General features: G+C 44.2%; 2 protein-coding genes across 5 annotated transcripts in view; one reads left to right on the top strand and one right to left on the bottom strand.

Annotated features, from left to right (window-relative positions):
• LOC129475559 (putative uncharacterized protein CXorf42) overlaps window positions 1-20,755 on the bottom strand; it is a 66,821-nt gene continuing 46,066 nt past the window's right edge. For 3 of the 4 annotated variants that reach the window (XR_010119664.1, XR_010119663.1, XR_010119665.1), the window contains 2 exons: window positions 3,101-4,441; window positions 1-1,312 (listed from right to left, as the gene is read on the bottom strand). The gene's annotated coding sequence lies outside the window, so the exon portion shown is untranslated. The remainder of the gene's footprint in view (window positions 1,313-3,100; window positions 4,442-20,755) is intronic. The other variant, XR_008654826.2, reaches the window with a different exon arrangement.
• Window positions 13,104-18,847, top strand: LOC129475561 (rhox homeobox family member 2). The gene is made up of 4 exons (XM_055267697.2): window positions 13,104-13,332; window positions 13,518-13,911; window positions 14,856-14,901; window positions 18,251-18,847. Exons 1-4 carry the CDS (start codon window positions 13,224-13,226, stop codon window positions 18,593-18,595), a joined length of 894 nt encoding a protein of 297 aa, XP_055123672.1. The 5' UTR covers window positions 13,104-13,223; the 3' UTR covers window positions 18,596-18,847.

The raw sequence follows: 20,755 nt of genomic DNA on the forward strand, positions 1-20,755 counted from the left end.
TTAATGTTTAACATTTAATTAAATATAACTTTAGACTTTAAATTATATAAGTTTATTTACAAGCCTGTATTCCATTACATTTACATACTTAACTAATTTTTAAAGTAGTTTATGGAGATTACTTAGGAAAACTGTGGTAGTCATCATTTAAAGCTATTTCCCTGTTAACCATTTTGATATCTGTGTTTTTCAGGTGTTTAAGTAAGACACATAAGGCTAAATAAATGAGGTGGGTTTTTTTGGCCAAAAACTCAGGGGTTTTGTTGTTTTTATTAAACCAACAATGTTAAATGCCTTATTTATTAAAAAAATTACACAAACAAGACTAATTCTCCTTTTGGCTGCAAGCTTTATAATGCTTTATAACACTCGTGTAAATGTTGACACCTTTTAATATCTGCCAGAGGTACATAGTAAACTGCTTGACAAATAAATCTAAAGAATAATATATGTTGAAAATTCTGAAGACATTTCTAATTATATTTTACCAATAGTTTTAAAACCAGGTCATTTATTAAATATTTACTAAAGTCACATGAACTTGAAAAAGCATTTAGGCTTAAAGTTTCTATTATTCAGATACAGTATTTGATTTAAGTGCTTATTTTTTCTTTAGGCCAATTAATCAGAGCTCTTTATATATTTTTTGTAATGAAACACTATATAGGTGGCATTTAAATACAAAGATGTATTAGACATGCACACAGAAGTAGGTGTTATAGATTTGCAAGACCTCTTTTTTTTCCCTCCTATTTCAGACTTCCAATTTCATGGCAAATTGTTTCATTACCCTAGGCATTTGTCAGCTAGATAGTCCTAAATTTGCATACTAAAGGAACAACTCTCAGGGTCAATGGGTCAATGCACTTGTACTTTTCGTTAATATGTTTAATAGACATTTGATGAGCTCTTGATGGGGTGCTATGCAAAATACGAATCCGGCTCAAAGACACTCTGGCAAAAAGTGGCACAGAGACTATCCCTTAGACAATGGGGAATATTAAAAAATGGATGATAACAAAAGGGAATGGGCCAAATTGGGCCTGGCCAGGGGGAGGCATAGGTGGAAGAAACAAGAGTGAAGGAGGAAAGAAAGGAGGAGGAAAGGGTGGTGTGGGAACACAGGCTGCCAGAATGGCTGTGGCTCCAGAACAAACCATCTCTCATCCCGCTGCTGGACAAGGATGGCATAACAGGGGACAACCACGGTTACCATGACAAGCTGGCCCACACCCAAGGGGGGTGGCATGCTTCTCAACATTAAGGCCCTCTGATGTCTCCTCCAGTAGGCTCTTCTGTTCTGAAACCAAATCTTCAATCAGAGGAAAAAAGCAACAGGTTTAGTATACTGAGCATTTAATATAATCATGGAAAAAAACACAACAGGCATCTCTCCATGTCCTTAATGTTTTCAGTTGCATCAAGACAAGCTATTTCCTTACTAATAAAATATCTTAGAAAGGTGAACACCACACCTTTCCCCCAGTGGGCTCCAAGGATGTGCTATGCATGCTCTGGCTTGGTTCATTTCTTTTTCTCTCTCTTATTATCTGTAATATTACTTTTTCCACTCTTGGGTGCAGGTGTAGCTGATGAATGAGACTCAGTCCCTGCTGCTATTGCTATGTGTGGTACATCTGCTTCCAGACACCTGACCATCAGCTATCCAGCTGCCCACCAACTCCTACTTACCAGGCCACTGTCACCCTGGTCGTGGGGGAAGCTGAGCTTGGAAAAAAAGGGGGGGTGCCTTTTAAAATTATACCAAGAAGATGAGGCCCCCATTTTGAAAAGCCCATCTTCAGTGTAAAGTAAAATCGATGACTACATTGTATTTTAAAACAAGTTTTCTTTCCTTCAAGAAACTCTAAGGGGTCATTCATCTTCTGAAACTCCTTGAGAATTAAAAAGATGGTATATTGCAAGGCAAGTCTCGTTACAGGGGGCCCAGGGAGTTTATGGATCGTCTTGCTGGGAAATGAGGGTATCTGAAGCCCTGGACACTCTTCACACTTCAGCTTGAAGCTTTGTGGAAGGAGGACACAAATGTTGTCCAAATTCACAAAAATTCTCAAAAAGCTTTGCCCAGTTGAGAGTTTGAGAGAAAGGAAGCATTGCTAATTCTGCATGCTCCAACTCATCCCTCCCTCCAAATCTTCCTGGGCTAAGGACAAGGTCAGCTCACTTGGTTCTCCCTACAGTCCTGGGATCTGGGACTGAGGCTTGGTTGCCCAGCTCCATGGGACACCTTCAGCCATCTAGCCTCACTACTCAAGCAGAAGATCCCAATCTCATCAGCATTCCCAAAGTGGGAGTGTCCAAATAGGCATCCCTGAACATGTTCAGTAGTAATGTGGAGGAGGCATCAAAAAACACTACTCCCTAAACACCTGCCAATTGTTAAAAGACCAAAACATAAAACCTGTCAATTAAACAACACTATCCTCCAAGCTTCTAGTTAATGACATTTCTATCGTATTTTGATCCTTCTGGAAGTTCCCAAACTGCAAATTTTATGGGACAAAGGGACTCTTCTCCCTGTATGATGCCCCATTTCCTTCTCCTATCTTACTATTTGGAGTCCTTCTCCCTCATGAATATATAGTCTAAATTTAAAGTCTACTCTAATAGTACTTGTTTAGAGGCAATTCCAATGTACTTGTGGTCAAAGGTTTATAAACAAAAGCTATGCCAAAAGTGGGCTAAATGTGCTATGGGCCAACATTAGGTCAAAAAAAAAAAAAAAAAAAGATTTTTAAAGGCAATATGCGACCCTGCACTTGCTTACCACACCTTAGGCTTCTCACCTTTATTTCTGCCTTGGCTGGGATAGGAGTTATTTATCGTAACAGACCTCAGGCCAAAGTTGCCCAACTTGGTTCATTTAAATTCTGCCTGATGCCCGGTAGGCATAGCCCCATTCCAGAACCCACCAGGTGCCGGGGATCTGTGGGGAGGAAACGGCAGCAACTCCAAGCCCTAGGTGGATTTTGGTTCAGGAGGGGATTCGAGTGGAGATGGGCTGGGGGAGAGCCAAACGCTGCCCTGGAGCAGCACGTGCTCCCTGCAAACAGCACGCCAACCAGAGCAACGGGCTTACCGCAGGAAATCTCTGGGGAACTGTGTGCGTCGGAAAATGCCCTCCTGCACCTGCAGCTGCAATGGGGTGAAGACGTGGACGAAGGCTTGCTGTGCATCGCCAGGCTCCAGCCCCCAGACGGCGTCCTGGAGGGGCAGCTCCTGCTGCCAGGGTTCCTTGTTGTCCTCGCTGTGTTCATCACTGCCATTGCTGCCGCCGATGCTCTGGCGGTTTTCGTCCTGTATGGAGCCAGGAGCTCCTGCGCCAACGCCGCTGCCTTCTTTTTCTTCTCCGCCTTGGGCTCCTGCCAACTTTGACTTTTCTGCTGCTGCTGCTGTGCCTTGCTCAGGTTCGGGTTGTGCCTCCTTTTCCTCCTCTTCAGACTCTTCAGTAAGCGACAGCACCGCAGCCTCCACAACTGGAAAAGTAGAAACCCAAAGAGAAAGATCAAGGCATTGGAGCCGAGGGTGTGGGAAGGAGGCGCTGAAGGGCTGCACTCTGAGAGCAGTCGTGGTGCTGGGCCACCGTCCAGTCCACTCGCCTCTCCCAGGGAACCTCGGTTTCCTGAGATCGCTAAAGCACGAGTCCCATCCAGGCACTGACCCTGTAGTTCTTCCTCCTCGTCGACTCCACGGCTGAGCAAGCTAGTGATATCCTAGCTGGACGGGTTCAGAGGCTCCATACCCTGAGTGCTGTGGATGGAGCTGTGTGCTTCTGCAGATTCTGAGCTGGGGGCTGCTATGATCTCCTCGGCAGGGCTAGAACTGTGACTCGCAGTCTGGAAGGTTCTTCTTCTGGCGTTTAGACTCGGTTGGTTACAGTGTATCCACTTACAGACCTCCTCCCTTGGGTTTCTCCTTCCTGCCACTTGCTGTGGGCTGGGCCTGCTGAGGTGCGCATGCGTCAGGGGCTTGGCCTCGCCCTGCGTTGCGAGTAGCACAGGTTGTGGGGGAGCAGGGCGACAGAATGCTTGCATGCGTTGTGCTGTAGATGGGCATGCGTGAATGTCGAACTTGTGTCTCCAAGTTGCATCTGAGCTGACTGCTCTGGTCTTGGTGGAGGGCCTTCCCAGAGGAAGCTGCTGTGCTGAATTGTGCAAGTGGATTTGCCATGTGTAAGAGGCCAACCTCATGCCACTTCCACAGACCTTGTAGAAATGTTTGGAGACTAGCTCTTCTCCCAGCCTTCCAAATCCAGTAGTTAGTACTTGACAGGGTTTATAAATTAAGCTAATATATAAGAAATTAAATTAGGAGTCTCCTTGTTCTAAGGTTAATGTAAGAGCCTGCCATGATTCTCAGGTCTCCAGGAACAGGAGCTTGGGACTGGATTCGCAGAGTGTGCCAGCTGCTTAGATGCACTCTGCAAAAAGTAAGCAAAAAACCAGAAACACAATTAAAGAAAAAATAAACAGTGTGCCCCTTGAGAAAGTTTATTGCCTATTGGGTTTTAGAAATGAATCCGTGTTAGGGTGCAAGTATAGAAAACTTCACAGTGCTTATTGCATCGAAGAACTCTTACACCACACAGCCTTTCTCTCTGTTTTTAAAAATTATGTTTGCAACTGTGGGTCTTGCAATGTCCTTGTGTCCGCTTCTGTGTCTCTAGTTGAATACCCTCTACGAAAGGGCACATGTCCCTTGTGTTGGGCCCCTGTCGACCTGGATGAATCCTCCCTTTCCTGCTGTTGCCTTGCCCCCTTCTCGCTCCTCCTGGCTTTTTCTGAAGACATTTTTCTAAGCCCTTTCTGAGGGATAAATCAACTGTATTTACTGTCCAATTAAAGAGAACCAGGCCACACTGAGGGCTCTATCGTTTTTCCTTCAAGAAGTATTTTATAGATGCTCTACAAGTTGTTAATTTCCTAAATATTGAAAATACCTTCTAACAATGAACTTTTTCCTTACAATGTACTTGATATATCCTTTTTACCTGCACAACCACCATTGTCATGAATCCCATTTTATATTAGAAATTAAGTTATTTGTCTAGTCCTCTAAGTGTATCATGGACCTTAGTTACCTCACCTACTGTGTCTAAGGGTTAAGTCCCCCTTGCCTCATGTTCCCAGAGGCTAGGTAAGAAAGTAGCTTAAAAATTGTTGGGGCCGGGCGCGGTGGCTCACGCTTGTAATCCCAGCACTTTGGGAGGCCGCGGCGGGCGGATCACGAGGTCAGGAGATCGAGACCACGGTGAAACCCCGTCTCTACTAAAAAAATACAAAAAATTAGCCGGGCGCGGTGGCGGGCGCCTGTAGTCCCAGCTACTCGGAGGCTGAGGCAGGAGAATGGCGTGAACCCGGGAGGCGGAGCTTGCAGTGAGCCGAGATTGCGCCACTGCACTCCAGCCCGGGCAACAGAGCGAGACTCTGTCTCAAAAAAAAAAAAAAAAAAAAAAAAAAAAAATTGTTGGTTCACCAATTTATTTTCAAAAACATGTTAAGAGATGGTGGGAACAAATGTGAACCTGAAAGAAGCAACTCTTCCAGGTGGATCCCAAGTGACTAAGTGGACCTAAATGTAAAATATAGCCAAATATGTAAAAATTTAAAGTATAGCCAAATGGGCAAGTGGCCATTTGCTGACCAGAGGTCACACACCTACATTTCCAAAACCCACATCTCTGTTTAACTTGAGGACTTTCAGAGCTCACCTAAACCAACCAATCAAGGCTCAGCTGCTTCAGGCAATCAGGGCTCGGCTGTATAGACCAATCAGAACTCAGCTGTGTTGACCAATCTGAGCTAAGCAAGTTGCATACACGGACCTGATTGGGTACCTGGACAGAATCATCTCTATAAAAGTGAAACCTTCCCTCTGTTCTCTGGAATGCACCTTCGTTTTACACCAAAGGCTGCATTTCCAGTTTGCAAGTTGTTGACAGGAATAAAGTCTCTTTCCTCTGCATTCCTTTTCAGAGAACTTTCGCTTACAATGGCAAGCTGACAGCCTGTGCCTGACTTCAACCAAGACATTTCCTCCTCAGGTTGGCGCTTGCTGGGTTCTGTACTCCTCTCCCTCTATTGGCTAGATACCCCGTGCACAATTTTGGCTTGGGATCAGTTATTACATGAAAATCTACAAGGGTTTTAACCATGGTGTGCAGTAGCCTAGCTAGGACATCTGTGACATCTCAGGAGATGTGTCTTTTCACATCTCAGATTTCCAGGGTGTACTTAGAGTTCTCTAACCTTCAGTCACTCTTGTGACCCAATTTGATGAGTGTTGCTCTACCTTAGCAGCAAATATGGTAGTATTTATTTAAAATTTTTACTTAAATCATACTTCACACTTTGAAAACCTTAAATATTCAGTGGAGCCTCACTCTAAGCAATAATGACCATAAATCATGCTTCAGTGTACCAAGTGTACAGGGGCAGGGGCCCTGGAGCTAGACTGCTGGAATCTGAAACGTTGCTTTGCTTACCACGTGCTAGCTGGCTAACCTGGTGAGTTGTTTATACTTCCTTTGCCTTGCTTTCCTCATCTGTAAAATGGGAATAGCAATAGGAACTTCGTTACTGGGTTGCTGCAAGGATTAATTGAGATGATAAAAACAAAAGGTTAACAATGAACATACCATTCTGTCTCATACTTCTGATTTTAGTTGGTTTTCTGTTTATTCATAAGGGTCTATGAGAGAAGGGAGATGATGGTTATTCTTTGCCAGTTGGCAATGAGGACAGGACTTTTTTTGACTATAATGTTTCTACTGTGTCTTTTGTACCTATATGTGCTTTTCTCAGTAAGCCTTTGTTGGTTGCTATGTCTACAGGGTCTTGTGCCATGCAGGGTGGGGAATGCCACAATGCCTGACCATTATGCTGTAGGTTCTCATAATTTGGTGAAGGAGAACAGCCCACACCAGAAAAAGGGGTCTCAATATGGAGACAGATTTCCTAGCCCAACCACTAACACGCTGTTTTAGTCTGTTTGTGTTGCTATAAAGGAATACCTGAGGCTGGGCAATTCACAAAGAAAAGAGGTTTATTTGGCTCATGGTTCTGCATCTGTACAAGAAGCATGGCACCAGCATCTGCTTCTGCTGAGGACCTCAGGAAGCTTGCAACCATGGCATAAGGGGAAGTGGAGCTGGAATGTCACATAGTGAGAGAGGGAGAAAGAGAGGGGAGGGGTGCTATGCTCTTTTAAATGAACAGCTTTTGTATGAACTAAAAGAATGAGAACTCACTCATTACTGCAGGGATAGCACCAAGACAATCATAAAGGATCTTCTCCTATGACCTAAACGCCCCCCTTCATGTCCCACTTCCAACGTTGGGGATCAAGTTTCAACATGAGATTCCAAACTATATCACATGTTCTGTGGCCAGGGGTAAGTTAGCTGATCTCTCTGTGCTTCAGTTGCCACATCTGTAGAATGGGGACCATGATGGTACCTACACTACAGTGCAGTGGTGAAGTTTAAATGAAGTAATACAGATAAGGCCCATGGTGAGGGTTCAATTCACTTGAGCCGATGCTAGATTTAAGGGGTCAAGACTGAGTGGGGACAGTTCCTGCCAGGTCCTGCACCTGCATGGATGTGGTGTCCTGTTGAGGGACACAGGACTGGGCTGGCTCATGCTGGTGACGTCAGACATCTGCTCTAGTCACAGCTAACTAGTCTATGCTGACTAGTCTATGCATAGCCGAAGCTAAGAAGACCATCTCTGGATAAGCAAATGTGGATAAAATTTATAAGCCTAGCTATAATTCTGTCAATACTGGTTATTATGTTATGTTATTACTGCAAATGCTGCAAATGTCTATGCCCAGGGGAAGGTTTGCCATGCCCATGTGTAGTGTAAGCATGTTTCTATTATATACACTAATGTTCTTACCATTTCTGCCTATACTGAAAAAGGAGAAATCTCTAGAAAGATGCCCACACTGTGTACACACTACCTGGGTAAGAAATACCATAGGCCGGGCGCGGTGGCTCACGCTTGTAATCCCAGCACTTTGGGAGGCCGAGGCGGGCGGATCACGAGGTCAGGAGATCGAGACCACGGTGAAACCCCGTCTCTACTAAAAATACAAAAAAATTAGCCGGGCGTGGTGGCGGGCGCCTGTAGTCCCAGCTACTCGGAGAGGCTGAGGCAGGAGAATGGCGTGAACCCGGGAGGCGGAGCTTGCAGTGAGCCGAGATCGCGCCACTGCACTCCAGCCTGGGCGACAGAGCGAGACTCCGTCTCAAAAAAAAAAAAAAAAAAAAAAAAAAAAAAAAAAAAAAAAAAAAAAAAAGAAATACCATAGTTAAAACTCTACTGTACCATACCTATGAAGGTACAAGAACCAAGTTAGGAATCTGCACATACAACCAGACCACCTATTCAGTCTGTGACCCAGGAAATAATCAGCTATATGTAGGTTATGACCCTAAACTCTTACCTTATGGATTCTCGTTTGAGGTACATATTAAATCAGAGGGACAAAAAGAAGGAGAGCTTATAGCTCAAACCAAAGAAGCCCCTCCCTCCTATAGAAGGAGTAGTTCCTTGTACTTTGATGCCTGACATGCTGCATATGTTCATAATCTTAAAAAAAACAGAAGCAGTCTGCAATGGTTTAACACAAGAGAGGCTTAGCAGGAGCAGTCCTAAACATCTGTATGGAGAACCACAGATCAGATGCCTAGACTGTAACATTCAGTGGTCTACACTAACACAGCTCCAACACTTATATTCAGGATGGACTGCTCTGCTAAGTAGTATGTCAATCAAACCAAATTGTAAGACAAGGACATGCAATTCTTTAAATTTTACTATCTTAAAGCCAGAGCTACCTTTTTGGTCTACAGGACAGACAGCACTATTACGAGTTGATAGACAAGGAGCAGGCCTCGGAGTTCCACTACTGATTGTCAAAAAGACTAGAAGGACTCAAATGTGTCCAATCCTGCAATTCTGGGTCCATAAGTCATTCTATAAGCATTTTGATCAGCCAGTGCCTGAGCTTCCCCCATCACCCAAAAACATATTTGCTCAACTAGCTGAAAACATAACTGGCAGCTTAGGAATTTCCTCATGCTATGTATGTGGAGGAACTAATATGGGGGACCAATGGCCATGGGAGGCAAAGGAATTAATGCTACAAGATAACTTCACTTTGCCTAACCCTGCCAGTGAACCAACAGCCTCAGCCAGTGTTTGGTTGTTAAAAACCTCCATAATTAAAAAGTACTGTATCGCCCAATGGGGAAAAGCTTTTACAGAGGCAGTAGAAGAAACAACCTGCCTAGGGCAACAGCATTATGATGAGACTAAAAACAAAACTTTATGGAGAAATGCCCAGAATGACTCCTACTTACCAGGTCCAAACCCTTTCTCTTGATTCTCTACTCTAAGCCACAATTGGCATCAGCTAGAGGCTCCAAATGCTTGGAAGGCACACTCTGGCCTATAATGGATCTGTGGAGCATGGGCATATCAGCAACTGCCGGCTAAATGGTCAGGGGCATGTGTGTTAGGAACAATCAAGCCATTCTTCTTTCTAATTCCTCTAAAGCAAGAGGAACTCTTAGGATATCCAGTTTATGATGAAAATAAAAGAAGAACTAGAAGAAGCATAATCACAAAAATAGACACAAATATCAAAAAGATGTGCACATAGGAGACTGAAAAGATAATGAGTGGTCTCCTGAAAGAATCATTAAATATTATAAGCCAGCTATCTGGGTCCAAGACGGTTCATGGGGATATTGCACCCCAATCTATATGCTCAACTGCATCATAAGGTTGCAGGCAGTCCTTGAAATTATAACCAATGAAACATCAAGGGCACTAGGTTTATTGGCAATACAAGCAACACAGATAAGAAATGCTATATATCAAAATAGATTAGCTTTAGATTACCTCTTAACCTCAGAAGGAGGAGTATGTAGAAAATTTAATTTAATCAACTGTTGCCTAGAAATCGATGATAATGGCCAAGCTATTATGGAAATCACAGCTAGCATGCGTGAGTTGGGCCACGTTCTAGTTCAGACTTGATCCGGGTGGTCCCTGGATTCCTTGTTTGGAGGATGGTTCTCAACCTTTGGAAGATTCAAAACCCTCATTGGTAGGTTCTTGCTTATTCTTGGCAACTGCCTCATCCTCCCTAGCCTTTTACCCCTGTTTATTAGGAGTATTCAGTCAACTATAGAGGCAATAGTAACCCGACACACTACCGCACAGTTGATGGCATTAACCAAATATCAGCCACTGCCAGTAGAAGCAGCTCAGCTCCGTGAAGAGGTGGCAAATAGTGGTGCTTTCTATTAACACCTTTGTTATAAAAAGCACCAAAGGGGGGAATGGAACAGGAAAATAAATTGAAGAATGTGTAAGCAGAAACTCCGTTGTTATGTGAGAAAACCCAATTCCCCCTGAGAAAGAGAAAGAGTTGGAATCCTTTAAAAATTAACTGCCTGTTTCTCTGTGGCTAGTGAGCCTTATCTCTCCTCCTTTCCCAGGCAATGTGAAGGCCCTGTTTCTCTAGCTGTGCAGCTGCAAGTTCACTAGACAGATAGCTCAAGTCGTAAAACATGTTTTTCCTTGAAAAGTAAGAAATGATGTAATGCATGTCTCAGTTAATTGAATAACTGTCTGTTTCACCCTTCTGCAATATGCTTCCCCCTGCCCCACAAAATGCTTAAAAAGTAACTTAACTCTTTGTTCAGGGCTCAGTCCTTTGGATGTTAATCTTACTGGGCCGGTACACCTAAATAATAAATATCCTCCTGAATCTCATCAGTCTCTCTGATTCCTTATCAATCCTGCTACACTATGAGAACCTACATCTCAATGGTCAGGCATTGATCAGACATTGTGGCAATCCCCACATTTCTTGCCACAGGGCCCTGTAAACACAGCAGCCAACAAAGGTTTACTGAGTGAAGTACATACAGGTACAAAAAGACTTATAGAACCATTATTTTCACAATAAAACATCTTGCCCCTGTTGTCCACTGCCAGAGAATAACCATCATCTCTCTTCTTTCAAGGACCCTTGTAAATAAACACATACAAACTGACAGAAGCAGGAAATGTGAGGCAGCATGTTTAATCATCTCCATCTATTCAAAAACCCCATGAGATAGTTATCATTGTTATTCCCATTTTACAGATGAGAAAACTAACACAAACGGAGAGTGATCAAGTGAGATTAGTCAGCTAGCAACAGGAAGCAAAGCAAAATTTCAGATTCCAGCAGTTTAGCTCCAGGAAGAGCCAGCCTGAGGAGGAGACATCTCAGTTAAAATCAGAAAGAGGCTGTTAGATGGTCATCCCTTCCCATCTCTTTGAACGTGAATTGGTCAAATATTTTCTAGCTGTTTTCTTACCCATCCTCTGGGAACATGAGGTATGATGCGTGCACTCATCCATTAGGATCAGTCGTTGAGGTGACCGGAACCCACAGTACATGTAGGGGCCCACAAAACAGTTTAATTTCTTATATAAAATGAGGTTGATGAAAAGGGTCATTGTGCAAGCAAAAATAGAGTGAGTCACTCAAATGATTGAGGATAGGTTCTATGGTTAAAACCTACTCTCTATATTCAGGACATTAACAAGTCCTGCAGTATCTACAAAACACTTCTTAAAGGAAGAATCTTAGAGCACTCAATCTGTCCTGGCTGTGTTTATTTGACAATAAATAAAATGTATTTATTCCTAAACAAGAACTCAGAAAGATACCTGTAGAAAAGGGCAGGAGTAGAGGAAAAGAGGGCTATGCAGCAGCCGGAAAGAAGGGAAATCACTGCAGGTCCACAGCACCAGCTCAGCACAGAAGGTAAGTGCGCATTTGTAATGGGTCTGTAGCCAGAGACATAGCAGAAGCTGTGCTATCCACAGTCACAACCAAAGGCAAAGGAAGGATGTCCTGCAATTTTAGAAATCTTGGCTGCAGCTGGGAATGGTGGCTCACACCTGTAATCCCAGCACTTTGGGAGGCCGAGGTGGGTGGATCACTTGGGGCCAGCAGTTCCAGACCAGCCCGGCCAACATGGTGAAACCCTGTCTCTACTAAAAATGCAATAATTACCCAGGTGTGCTGTTGCGCACCTGTAGTTCCAGGTACTCGAGAGGCTGAGGCACTGAGTACCTGCACAATACATGCAAACACCCACCCCATCCTACTCCCCGGCCCCCCTGCCTTACTCCCCCCCTCCACCCTACGCCCCCCGCCCTACTCCTCCCTGCCCTACTCCCCTCTGCCCTACTCCACCCCGTCCTACTGCCCCCGCTCCAACACGTGCTCTCCCGTGCCCAAGGCAAGGCCAAGCCCCTGAGGCACACGCATCTCAGCAGGCCCAACCCACAGCAAATAGTGGGAAGAGGAAAGGCAAGAGAGGAGGTCTCTAAGTGGATACACTGTTACTGAATCTAGGTACCCAGAAGATGGAGGTTGTAGTGAGCCCAGATAGTGCCACTGCATTCCAGAGACAGAGCGAGACTGTCTAAAAAAAAAAAAAGAAAGAAAGAAAGAAAGAAAAGCAATCTCGGATGCTCTAAGCATTGTGCATGTTTCTACCCTCGCACTTTGATGTGGATTCATTACTAAGAATTAATAGTGGACTTTCTCAAGGAGTGTGCTGCATTTTTACATAGTGCATTTGCGCAGCCCACAAGCTTTGCAAATGCAGGCCCAAGCTCCTGTTCCTGGAGACCTAGGAAGCATGAAGCTAGTGCGAAATCTCCCTTATCGCCAGAAAATGGGCTTGCACAATTCAGCACAGCAGCTTCCCCAAGTTCCACACTCACGCATGCCTGTCTACAGCACAATGCATGCAAGCACCCACCCCATCCTACTCCCCCTCCCACGCCCTACTCCTCCCTCCCCAACACCCTACTACCCCGCTTACTCCTCCACCCCCGCCCCCCCCTCCCCCCACAACCCCCTCCCCCCGTCACCCCCCTGCCCCCACCACCAACACATGCTCTCCCTCATCCATGGCAAGGCCAAGCCCCTGACGCATGCGCACCTCAGCAGGCCCAACCCACAGCAAATAGCGGGAAGCAGAAAAGCAAGAGAGGAGGTCTCTAAGTGGATACACTGTTGCTGAGTCTAGACGCCAGAAGAACCTTCCAGGCGGTGACTCACAGTTCTAGCACTGCCTAGGAGATCGTGGTGGCCCCAGCTCAGAATCTGCAGAAATGCACAGCTCCATCCACACCACTCAGGGTATGGAGCCTCTGGACCAGTGTAGCCAGTATATCACCAGCTTGCTCAGCCTTGGAGTCGATGATGAGAAAGAACTACAGGGTCAGTACCTGGATGGGACACATGCTTTTGCGAACTCAGGAAACCGAGGTTCCCTGGGAGAGGCGAGTAGACTGGATGATGCCCTTGCACTACCACTGCTCTCAGAGTGCAGCCCCTCACTGCCTCCTTCCAACACCCTCAGGACCAATGCCTTGATCTTTCTCTTGGGGTTTCTACTTTTCCAGATATGAATGCTGCGGTGCTGTCGCTTACTGAAGAGGTCAAAGAGGAGGAAGAGTATGCACAGCCTGAGACTGAGCAAGGCACAGAAGCAGCAGGAGAAAAGTTAAAGTCAGCAGGAACCCAAGGCAGAGAAGAAAAAGATGGCGGCAGCACAGGAGCTCCTGGCTACCAATGGGAAGGAAACCTTGAGGGCAGCAGCGGCAGCGATGGCGACGATGAGGCCAGCTACCAGAGCGAGGAGGAACCCGGGCAGCAGGATTCGCGCTCACAGGGCGCCGTCGGGGGGCTGGAGCCTGGCAAAGCGCAGCAGCCCAACGTCCACGCCTTCACCCCATTGCAGCTGCAGGAGCTGGAGCGCATTTTCCAACGCAAGCAGTTCCCCAGCCAGTTCCTGCGGTAAGCCCATTGCTCTGGTTGGCGCGCGGTTTGCAGGGAGCACGTGCTGCTCCAGGGCGGCGTTTGGCTTTCCCCCAGTCCCTCTCCTACCCTCTTCCCCTCCTGAACCAAAACCCATCTAGGGCCTGGTGTCGCTGCCGTCCCCTCCCTGCAGACCCCTGGCACCTAGTGGGTTCTGTAGTGGGGCTATGCCTATTAGGCATCATGCAGAATTTAAATGAACCAAGTTGGGCAACTTTGGGCTGAGGTCAGTTATGATAAATAGCTCCCATCCCAGCTGAGGCAGAAATAAAGATGAGGAGATTAAGGTTCTGTACAGCAAGTGCAGGGTCGCATTCTGACCTTATTTAAAATTCTGAGAAGTCTGTCATTCGTCTGGGTTTCCTTTGGTGTTAATTTTTCTAAGTTTCAAATAGTCAGTTAGAACGTCATTTATATTGATTAACGATTTTTTTTTTGTTATGGGTTTTTTTTTTTTTTTATTTTTTTGAGAAAGAGTCTCGCTGGGACACCCAGGCTGGAGTGCAATGGTGCGATCTCAGCTCACTGCAACCTCTGCCTCCCAGATTCAAGAGATTATCCTACCTCAGCCTCCCAAGTAGCTGGGATTACAGGCGCCAGCCACCACGCCCGGCTAATTTTTGTATTTTTAGTAGAGACGGGGTTTCACCATATTGGCCAGGCTGGTCTCGAACTCCTGACCTCAAGTGATCCTCCTGCCTCAGGCTCCCAAAGTGCTGGCATTACAGGCATGAGCCACCGCCCTGATTTTTTTGGCATCTCCTTTATTTGTGGCGTGAGAGAAATGTTCCTAATGTAAGGCTCAGCTGGGTGTTACAGAACAGCCTACTGGGTGTGGGAAGTTGGTAGAATAAAAAATTAAACACAAGAATGCAACGACACCCACAACTCCAAATGCTGAACATGTGTGGTTTCTTCCATAGAAGGAGGCTGGCAGGAAGCATGAATGTGACTGAACTCGCAGTGCAGGTCAGTAAACCGAAAAAGCAATCGGGCAGGGGAGCCATTCTAAAACCTGCTTCAGGGCTTGGACACAACTTTGACACAGACATTGTCATCTTGGTGTTTTTGTGGCCTTTTTCATGTATAGGCAATGAGGTCTGAACTTTGGGATCTTTGTGGCTGGAAAATGCGATAAGGAAAGCTCAGCTTGTGGAAATTTCCCATTACCAGAGGGAACATGACAATCCATGGAAAAAAAAATTGGTACTGAACCGTTTCCTTTATTCCTTGTGTATAAAATATATTATACACTTGAATAAATTATAAACATATAAATATATGTATTCCAAATTACAAATATATATAACATATAACAGTATAAATTAAATATAGCATAATATATAAGATTCAACTCCTAGCACTGGTATCCTTTAGGTAGCACTTCCATGTGGAGGCATCCTGGGGTTTTCTGACATGGGGATTATTCAAATTAATGCTCCAAAGAGCTCCATTAAACTAAATTATTTAATATATTTAAAACCAAGCATAAACTCCTTGGTTAAGAATTTATAAATGTTTAGGCATTGGGGTAAAGGAATAATTCACAACCAGAATGTATGTTTCCTTAAGCTGAGACTGATGGGGAGGGATAGCATAAAGTTCAAGTGCCTGGCCCTCCTACTATTGTTTTTAAGTATTTGGTAAAGCCTTGTAGAGAGTGGCAGCTCTAAATTTTAATTTTCTGGAATACTTTGATATGGCAGCCTGAAAACATTGCTGACATAGTTGGTTTTGCATTATGGTAGAGATAGCGAAAAGGTTTGCAACCTTTGCAAGTTTATCTAGAAACCAAAACAAACTACAAGATCAATTTTTCATAAATTTCCAAGCTAAGGATGGAAGCGTTAGGCAAGAATTGTATACAGTCACACTCATGGCTTAGGGAAACTGCCCCCATTCAACTTTTGAAACTGCCAAATGCATCAGTGAATATTTCTTTTTTTTTTTTTTTTGAGACGGAGTCTCGCTCTGTCGCCCAGGCTGGAGTGCAGTGGCGAGATCTCGGCTCACTGCAAGCTCCGCCTCCCGGGTTCACGCCATTCTCCTGCCTCAGCCTCTCCGAGTACCTGGGACTACAGGCGCCCGCCACCACGCCCGGCTAATTTTTTTTGTATTTTTAGTAGAGACGGGGTTTCACCGTGGTCTCGATCTCCTGACCTCGTGATCCGCCCGCCTCGGCCTCCCAAAGTGCTGGGATTACAAGCGTGAGCCACCGCACCCGGCCGTGAATATTTTCTTGAGCAATTTCTAGCATTTAAGAGATTTTTTGTTTCTTCCAGTTTGTTGTACTAATAGGAAGAGATGTGTTTTGTGGAATGTGTTGATAGTGGGGGATGGCTCTCAGGTCAGGCTAGACTCTTACCTGTGGTAATTTGAAATAGCTTTTTATTTATTTGCTCAGGTTGTGATAAGAAATTTGTAGGTCAATGGATCCAAAGGAGTATTTGCAAAAAAGGAAAAAAAGAAAGAAAAATCGGGATGACCTTAATAGCTTTTCTGCAGAGCTCATGTGTGTGAGTGCAGTGAGGGAACTATGCTGCGGTTCTGCCAATGGTGACATGTAGAAAAGCAGCCTGACAAAATGGGGCACTGAGTGTTGGCATCCTATTGCCCTCCATTTTCTCAGGCAGGCAATGCCAATTTGGGGGAGATGAAATATTGACGTTTTGGTGAATTGCCTTTCCCCTCCCTGGGTTTACATAGCATTCACTCAATGCAGTTCTGAAGGCAAAAGGACCACTCTCACTCAGCAAATAAGGAAAAAGGCATGATGTTCTCATCTATTGCCAAACATTTCAGCATGAATATCTCCAAAAATTTTAAATAGATGTTTCTTCCCTCTGTTTTGTAAAGATAGTAAGGGCTGTTTTATGAAATCAATACTGAGAATAGGGACCTAATGTTGCCCCATAGCACATTTGGCCCACTTTTGGCATGGCTTATGTTTATGAACCTTTGACCACAAGTATATTGGAATTGCCTCTAAATAAGCACTATTACAGTAGGCTTAAAATTTAGACTATGTATTCATGAGGGAGAAGGACTCCAAATAGTAAGATAGGAGAAGGAAATGGGGCATCAAACAGGGAGAAGAGTCCCTTTGTCCCATAAAATTTGCAGTTTGGGAACTTCCAGAAGGATCAAAATAGGATAGAAATGTCATTAACTAGAAGCTTGGGGGATAGTGTTGTTTAATTGACAGGTTTTATTTTTTGGTCTTCTAACAATTGGCAGGTGTTTAGGGAGTAGTGTTTTTTGATACCTCCTCCACATTACTACTGAACATGTTCAGGGATGCCTATTTGGACACTCCCACTTTGGGAATGCTGATGAGATTGGGATCTTCTGCTTGAGTAGTGAGGCTAGATGGCTGAAGGTGTCCCATGGAGCTGGGCAACCAAGCCTCAGTCCCAGATCCCAGGACTGTAGGGAGAACCAAGTGAGCTGACCTTGTCCTTAGCCCAGGAAGATTTGGAGGGAGGGATGAGTTGGAGCATGCAGAATTAGCAATGCTTCCTTTCTCTCAAACTCTCAACTGGGCAAAGCTTTTTGAGAATTTTTGTGAATTTGGACAACATTTGTGTCCTCCTTCCACAAAGCTTCAAGCTGAAGTGTGAAGAGTGTCCAGGGCTTCAGATACCCTCATTTCCCAGCAAGACGATCCATAAACTCCCTGGGCCCCCTGTAACGAGACTTGCCTTGCAATATACCATCTTTTTAATTCTCAAGGAGTTTCAGAAGATGAATGACCCCTTAGAGTTTCTTGAAGGAAAGAAAACTTGTTTTAAAATACAATGTTGTCATCGATTTTTTACTTTACACTGAAGATGGGCTTTTCAAAATAGGGGCCTCATCTTCTTGGTATGACTTTAAAAGGCACCCCCCCTTTTTTTTCCAAGCTCAGTTTCCCCCGCGACCAGGGTGACAGTGGCCTAGTAAGTAGGAGTTGGTGGGCAGCTGGGTAGCTGATGGTCAGGTGTCTGGAAGCAGACATGCCATACATAGCCATACCAGCAGGGACCGAGTCCCACTCATCAGCTACACCTGCACCCAAGAGTGGAAAAAGTAATATTACAGATAAAAGGAGAGAGACAAAGAAATAAGCCAAGCCAGAGCATACGTAGCACATACTTGGAGCCCACTAGGGGAAAGGTGTGGTGTTCACCTTTCTAAGATATTTTAGTAGTAAGGAAGTAGCTTGTCTTGATACACCTGAAAAGGTTAAGGACATAGAGAGTTGCTTGTTGTGTTTTTTTCCATGATGAAATTAAATGCTCAGTATACTGAACCTGTTTCTTTTTTCCTCTGATTGAAGATTTGGTTTGAGAATAGAAGAGCCAAATGGAGGAGACATCAGAGGGCATTAATGGCGAGAAACATGCCGCCCCTCATGGTAGTGGGCCAGCCTGTCATGGTAACCACAGTTGAGGCCATAATGGCACCCTTTTCCGTCAGCGGGATGACAGATGGTTACTTCTGGGGCCACAGCCATTCCAGCAGCCTGTTTTTCCCCATGTCACCCTTTCCTCCTCTGTCCTTGCCCCTTCCACTCATGTTTCTTCCACCTATGCTTCTTACACCTATGCCACCCCCTGACCAGGCCCAATTTGGCCCGTTCCCTTTTGTTATCGTGCCTTCTTTCACATTCCCTGATGTCTAAGGGATAGCTCTATCTCTGTGCCACTTTTTGCCAGAGTGTCTTTGAGCCAGATTCATATTTTGCAAAGCACCCCATCAAGAGTAGTTCATCAAATGTCTATTAAATGTTTTAAAGAAAAGTACATCATTGACCCATTTTTAGGGCACTTTTAAAAATGTTTCTATAAATATGTGAAGGGTATGTACATTTGTTTTGTGTGTCACATGGGGTCAGTAAGTTCTGAATAAAAATTGTTAAGAAATGCCGTTCAAACCGAATGTCACGGACTCTCCTCTCATGCAGTAATCTTAAGTCACCATCTGGGGGCTGTGCATGTCACAGAAGTTTCTCATGTGCCCATGGCAGGCTTATACCGACCCACACATTCTCTTCCACCCCCACCCCCAACACCCCATACTCATCTCCTCTCTGCCCCATTGATACCAGGTACATGTGCAGGGTGGGGTGGTGTGAGTCCCTAATGAGAGAATAGTGTGTTTCAAGTTACTGCCAGGGTGGAAAACAGCAAAACCAAAATGGTGTCGGGAAGGAAGTCATGCCCAGTCTTAAAAATTCATTAAGTTTTTTCTTGCTATGGAAGACTTCTTTAAAGTAATTTTCTTTTAAAAGTGTAAATGTAAATAATGCCATGAAATTATACACTTATTTAATGGCTAAAATGGCAAATTTTTATATGGTTTACCACAACAAAAGAAAACATATACCAAAAAGTTTTTAAAAAGTGATCATGAACATTGTGGTCATCCTGTGAAGTGATTGCAATGCCTGCAGATAAGGAGTCATGGTTACAACAATATTTTCTCTGAAAATTATTTGATGGCCAGTTTCATAATGATTATGTTTTCAGCCTGAAGGAAAATTCCATTTTCTTGGGTGAGCATGAACTTTCTGTCAGGCTGTCTGCTGCTTTTCATTCCCCACTTCTCACTTCACAATTGTGGGTGTCAAGCTCAGCCATGCAATTGCATTTGATGTGAGGGTTTTGCAAGGAGAAGGAGGTTTATTTGTACCCCTGAAGCCACAAGCCTTGGTGGGAATAAGGAAAGTCCATGAATTCACTATGCATTATAATGCATGGCTGTTGACCAAGTGGATTCTTTTTTCTTCCCCGATTGAGATTTTCCTTTTTTTTTTCTTTGCTATTGTTCTCACTGTATTGTGCTTTGTATAATTATTTATAGTAAGTCACGCATGTCAGTGTACATTCAGTCTGGAAATTGTTTCCATTTGGTACATTTTGTGCCAGTCAGTCTATTCCTGCTCATTATTTTGTTTTTTCTACATTCAGACTGAAACATTTGGTAGCCTAGAGATACTCAGAAATAGGCAAAGAAAGGTAAAAGGGGAGGAGGGGAGATTGAAGTCATACTTTCATTATCCCTCCCCGTGGTTATCAGATTCATAAAATTTTTACACCATCAAAAGACATTTTTAGCCATATATGTTTCCTTTATATAGAAAATGAGATCTCCTATACTCAGTTGGCATTTGTTTTCATGAATCTGATAAGTACCTCTTAGAATTATAGGTCAAGACGTTGTCTAGCTCTGGTAACCTAGATTCTGAACTTCAAAGCAGAGTTCTTGTACCTTAAGAAATTCAAGTTCATAGAATTATAGTTAGGATGTCATTTACTGACCTTGAACAACACGTTGTTTAGGTAGCATACAATGGGACTAGTTCAAGGGGCTGGGTGGAAAACAAGTTACAATTTTTTCTGATGGGGAATATTACTGGAGACAGTACTCTTTAAAACTTTCCCTTTTTATTAGCAGCTAACATCTTGTATGCCTTTACTCTGTGACAAGCAATAAAATAATTTCCTTGGATGATTTTGTTTGATGCTCTAATGAATCCTAATAGTGAGGTTCTAGCATCTTCATTGAAAGAAGAGGACACTTATCCATGGTCCAAAGCTGATCAGAGGAACAGGATCTGAAGCCAAGTTTGTCTGCCTCCAGAGCCCATGCTTTGTCAAGTTTAATTCAGCGGTGGTGCACTGGGATGCCACAGTTAGGGCAATCTGGCTTCCAATCCCAGATGCGCCACTTCCCAGCTGTTTCCCCCTGGGCATTTTACTTAAGCTCTGTAGTTTCATTATTATTCTCTATAAGATGATAATATTATATCACATAATTGATGAGAGGAATAAATAACATA

Source organism: Symphalangus syndactylus, chromosome X (assembly GCF_028878055.3).
Source record: "Symphalangus syndactylus isolate Jambi chromosome X, NHGRI_mSymSyn1-v2.1_pri, whole genome shotgun sequence".
Taxonomy (NCBI): domain Eukaryota; kingdom Metazoa; phylum Chordata; class Mammalia; order Primates; family Hylobatidae; genus Symphalangus; species Symphalangus syndactylus.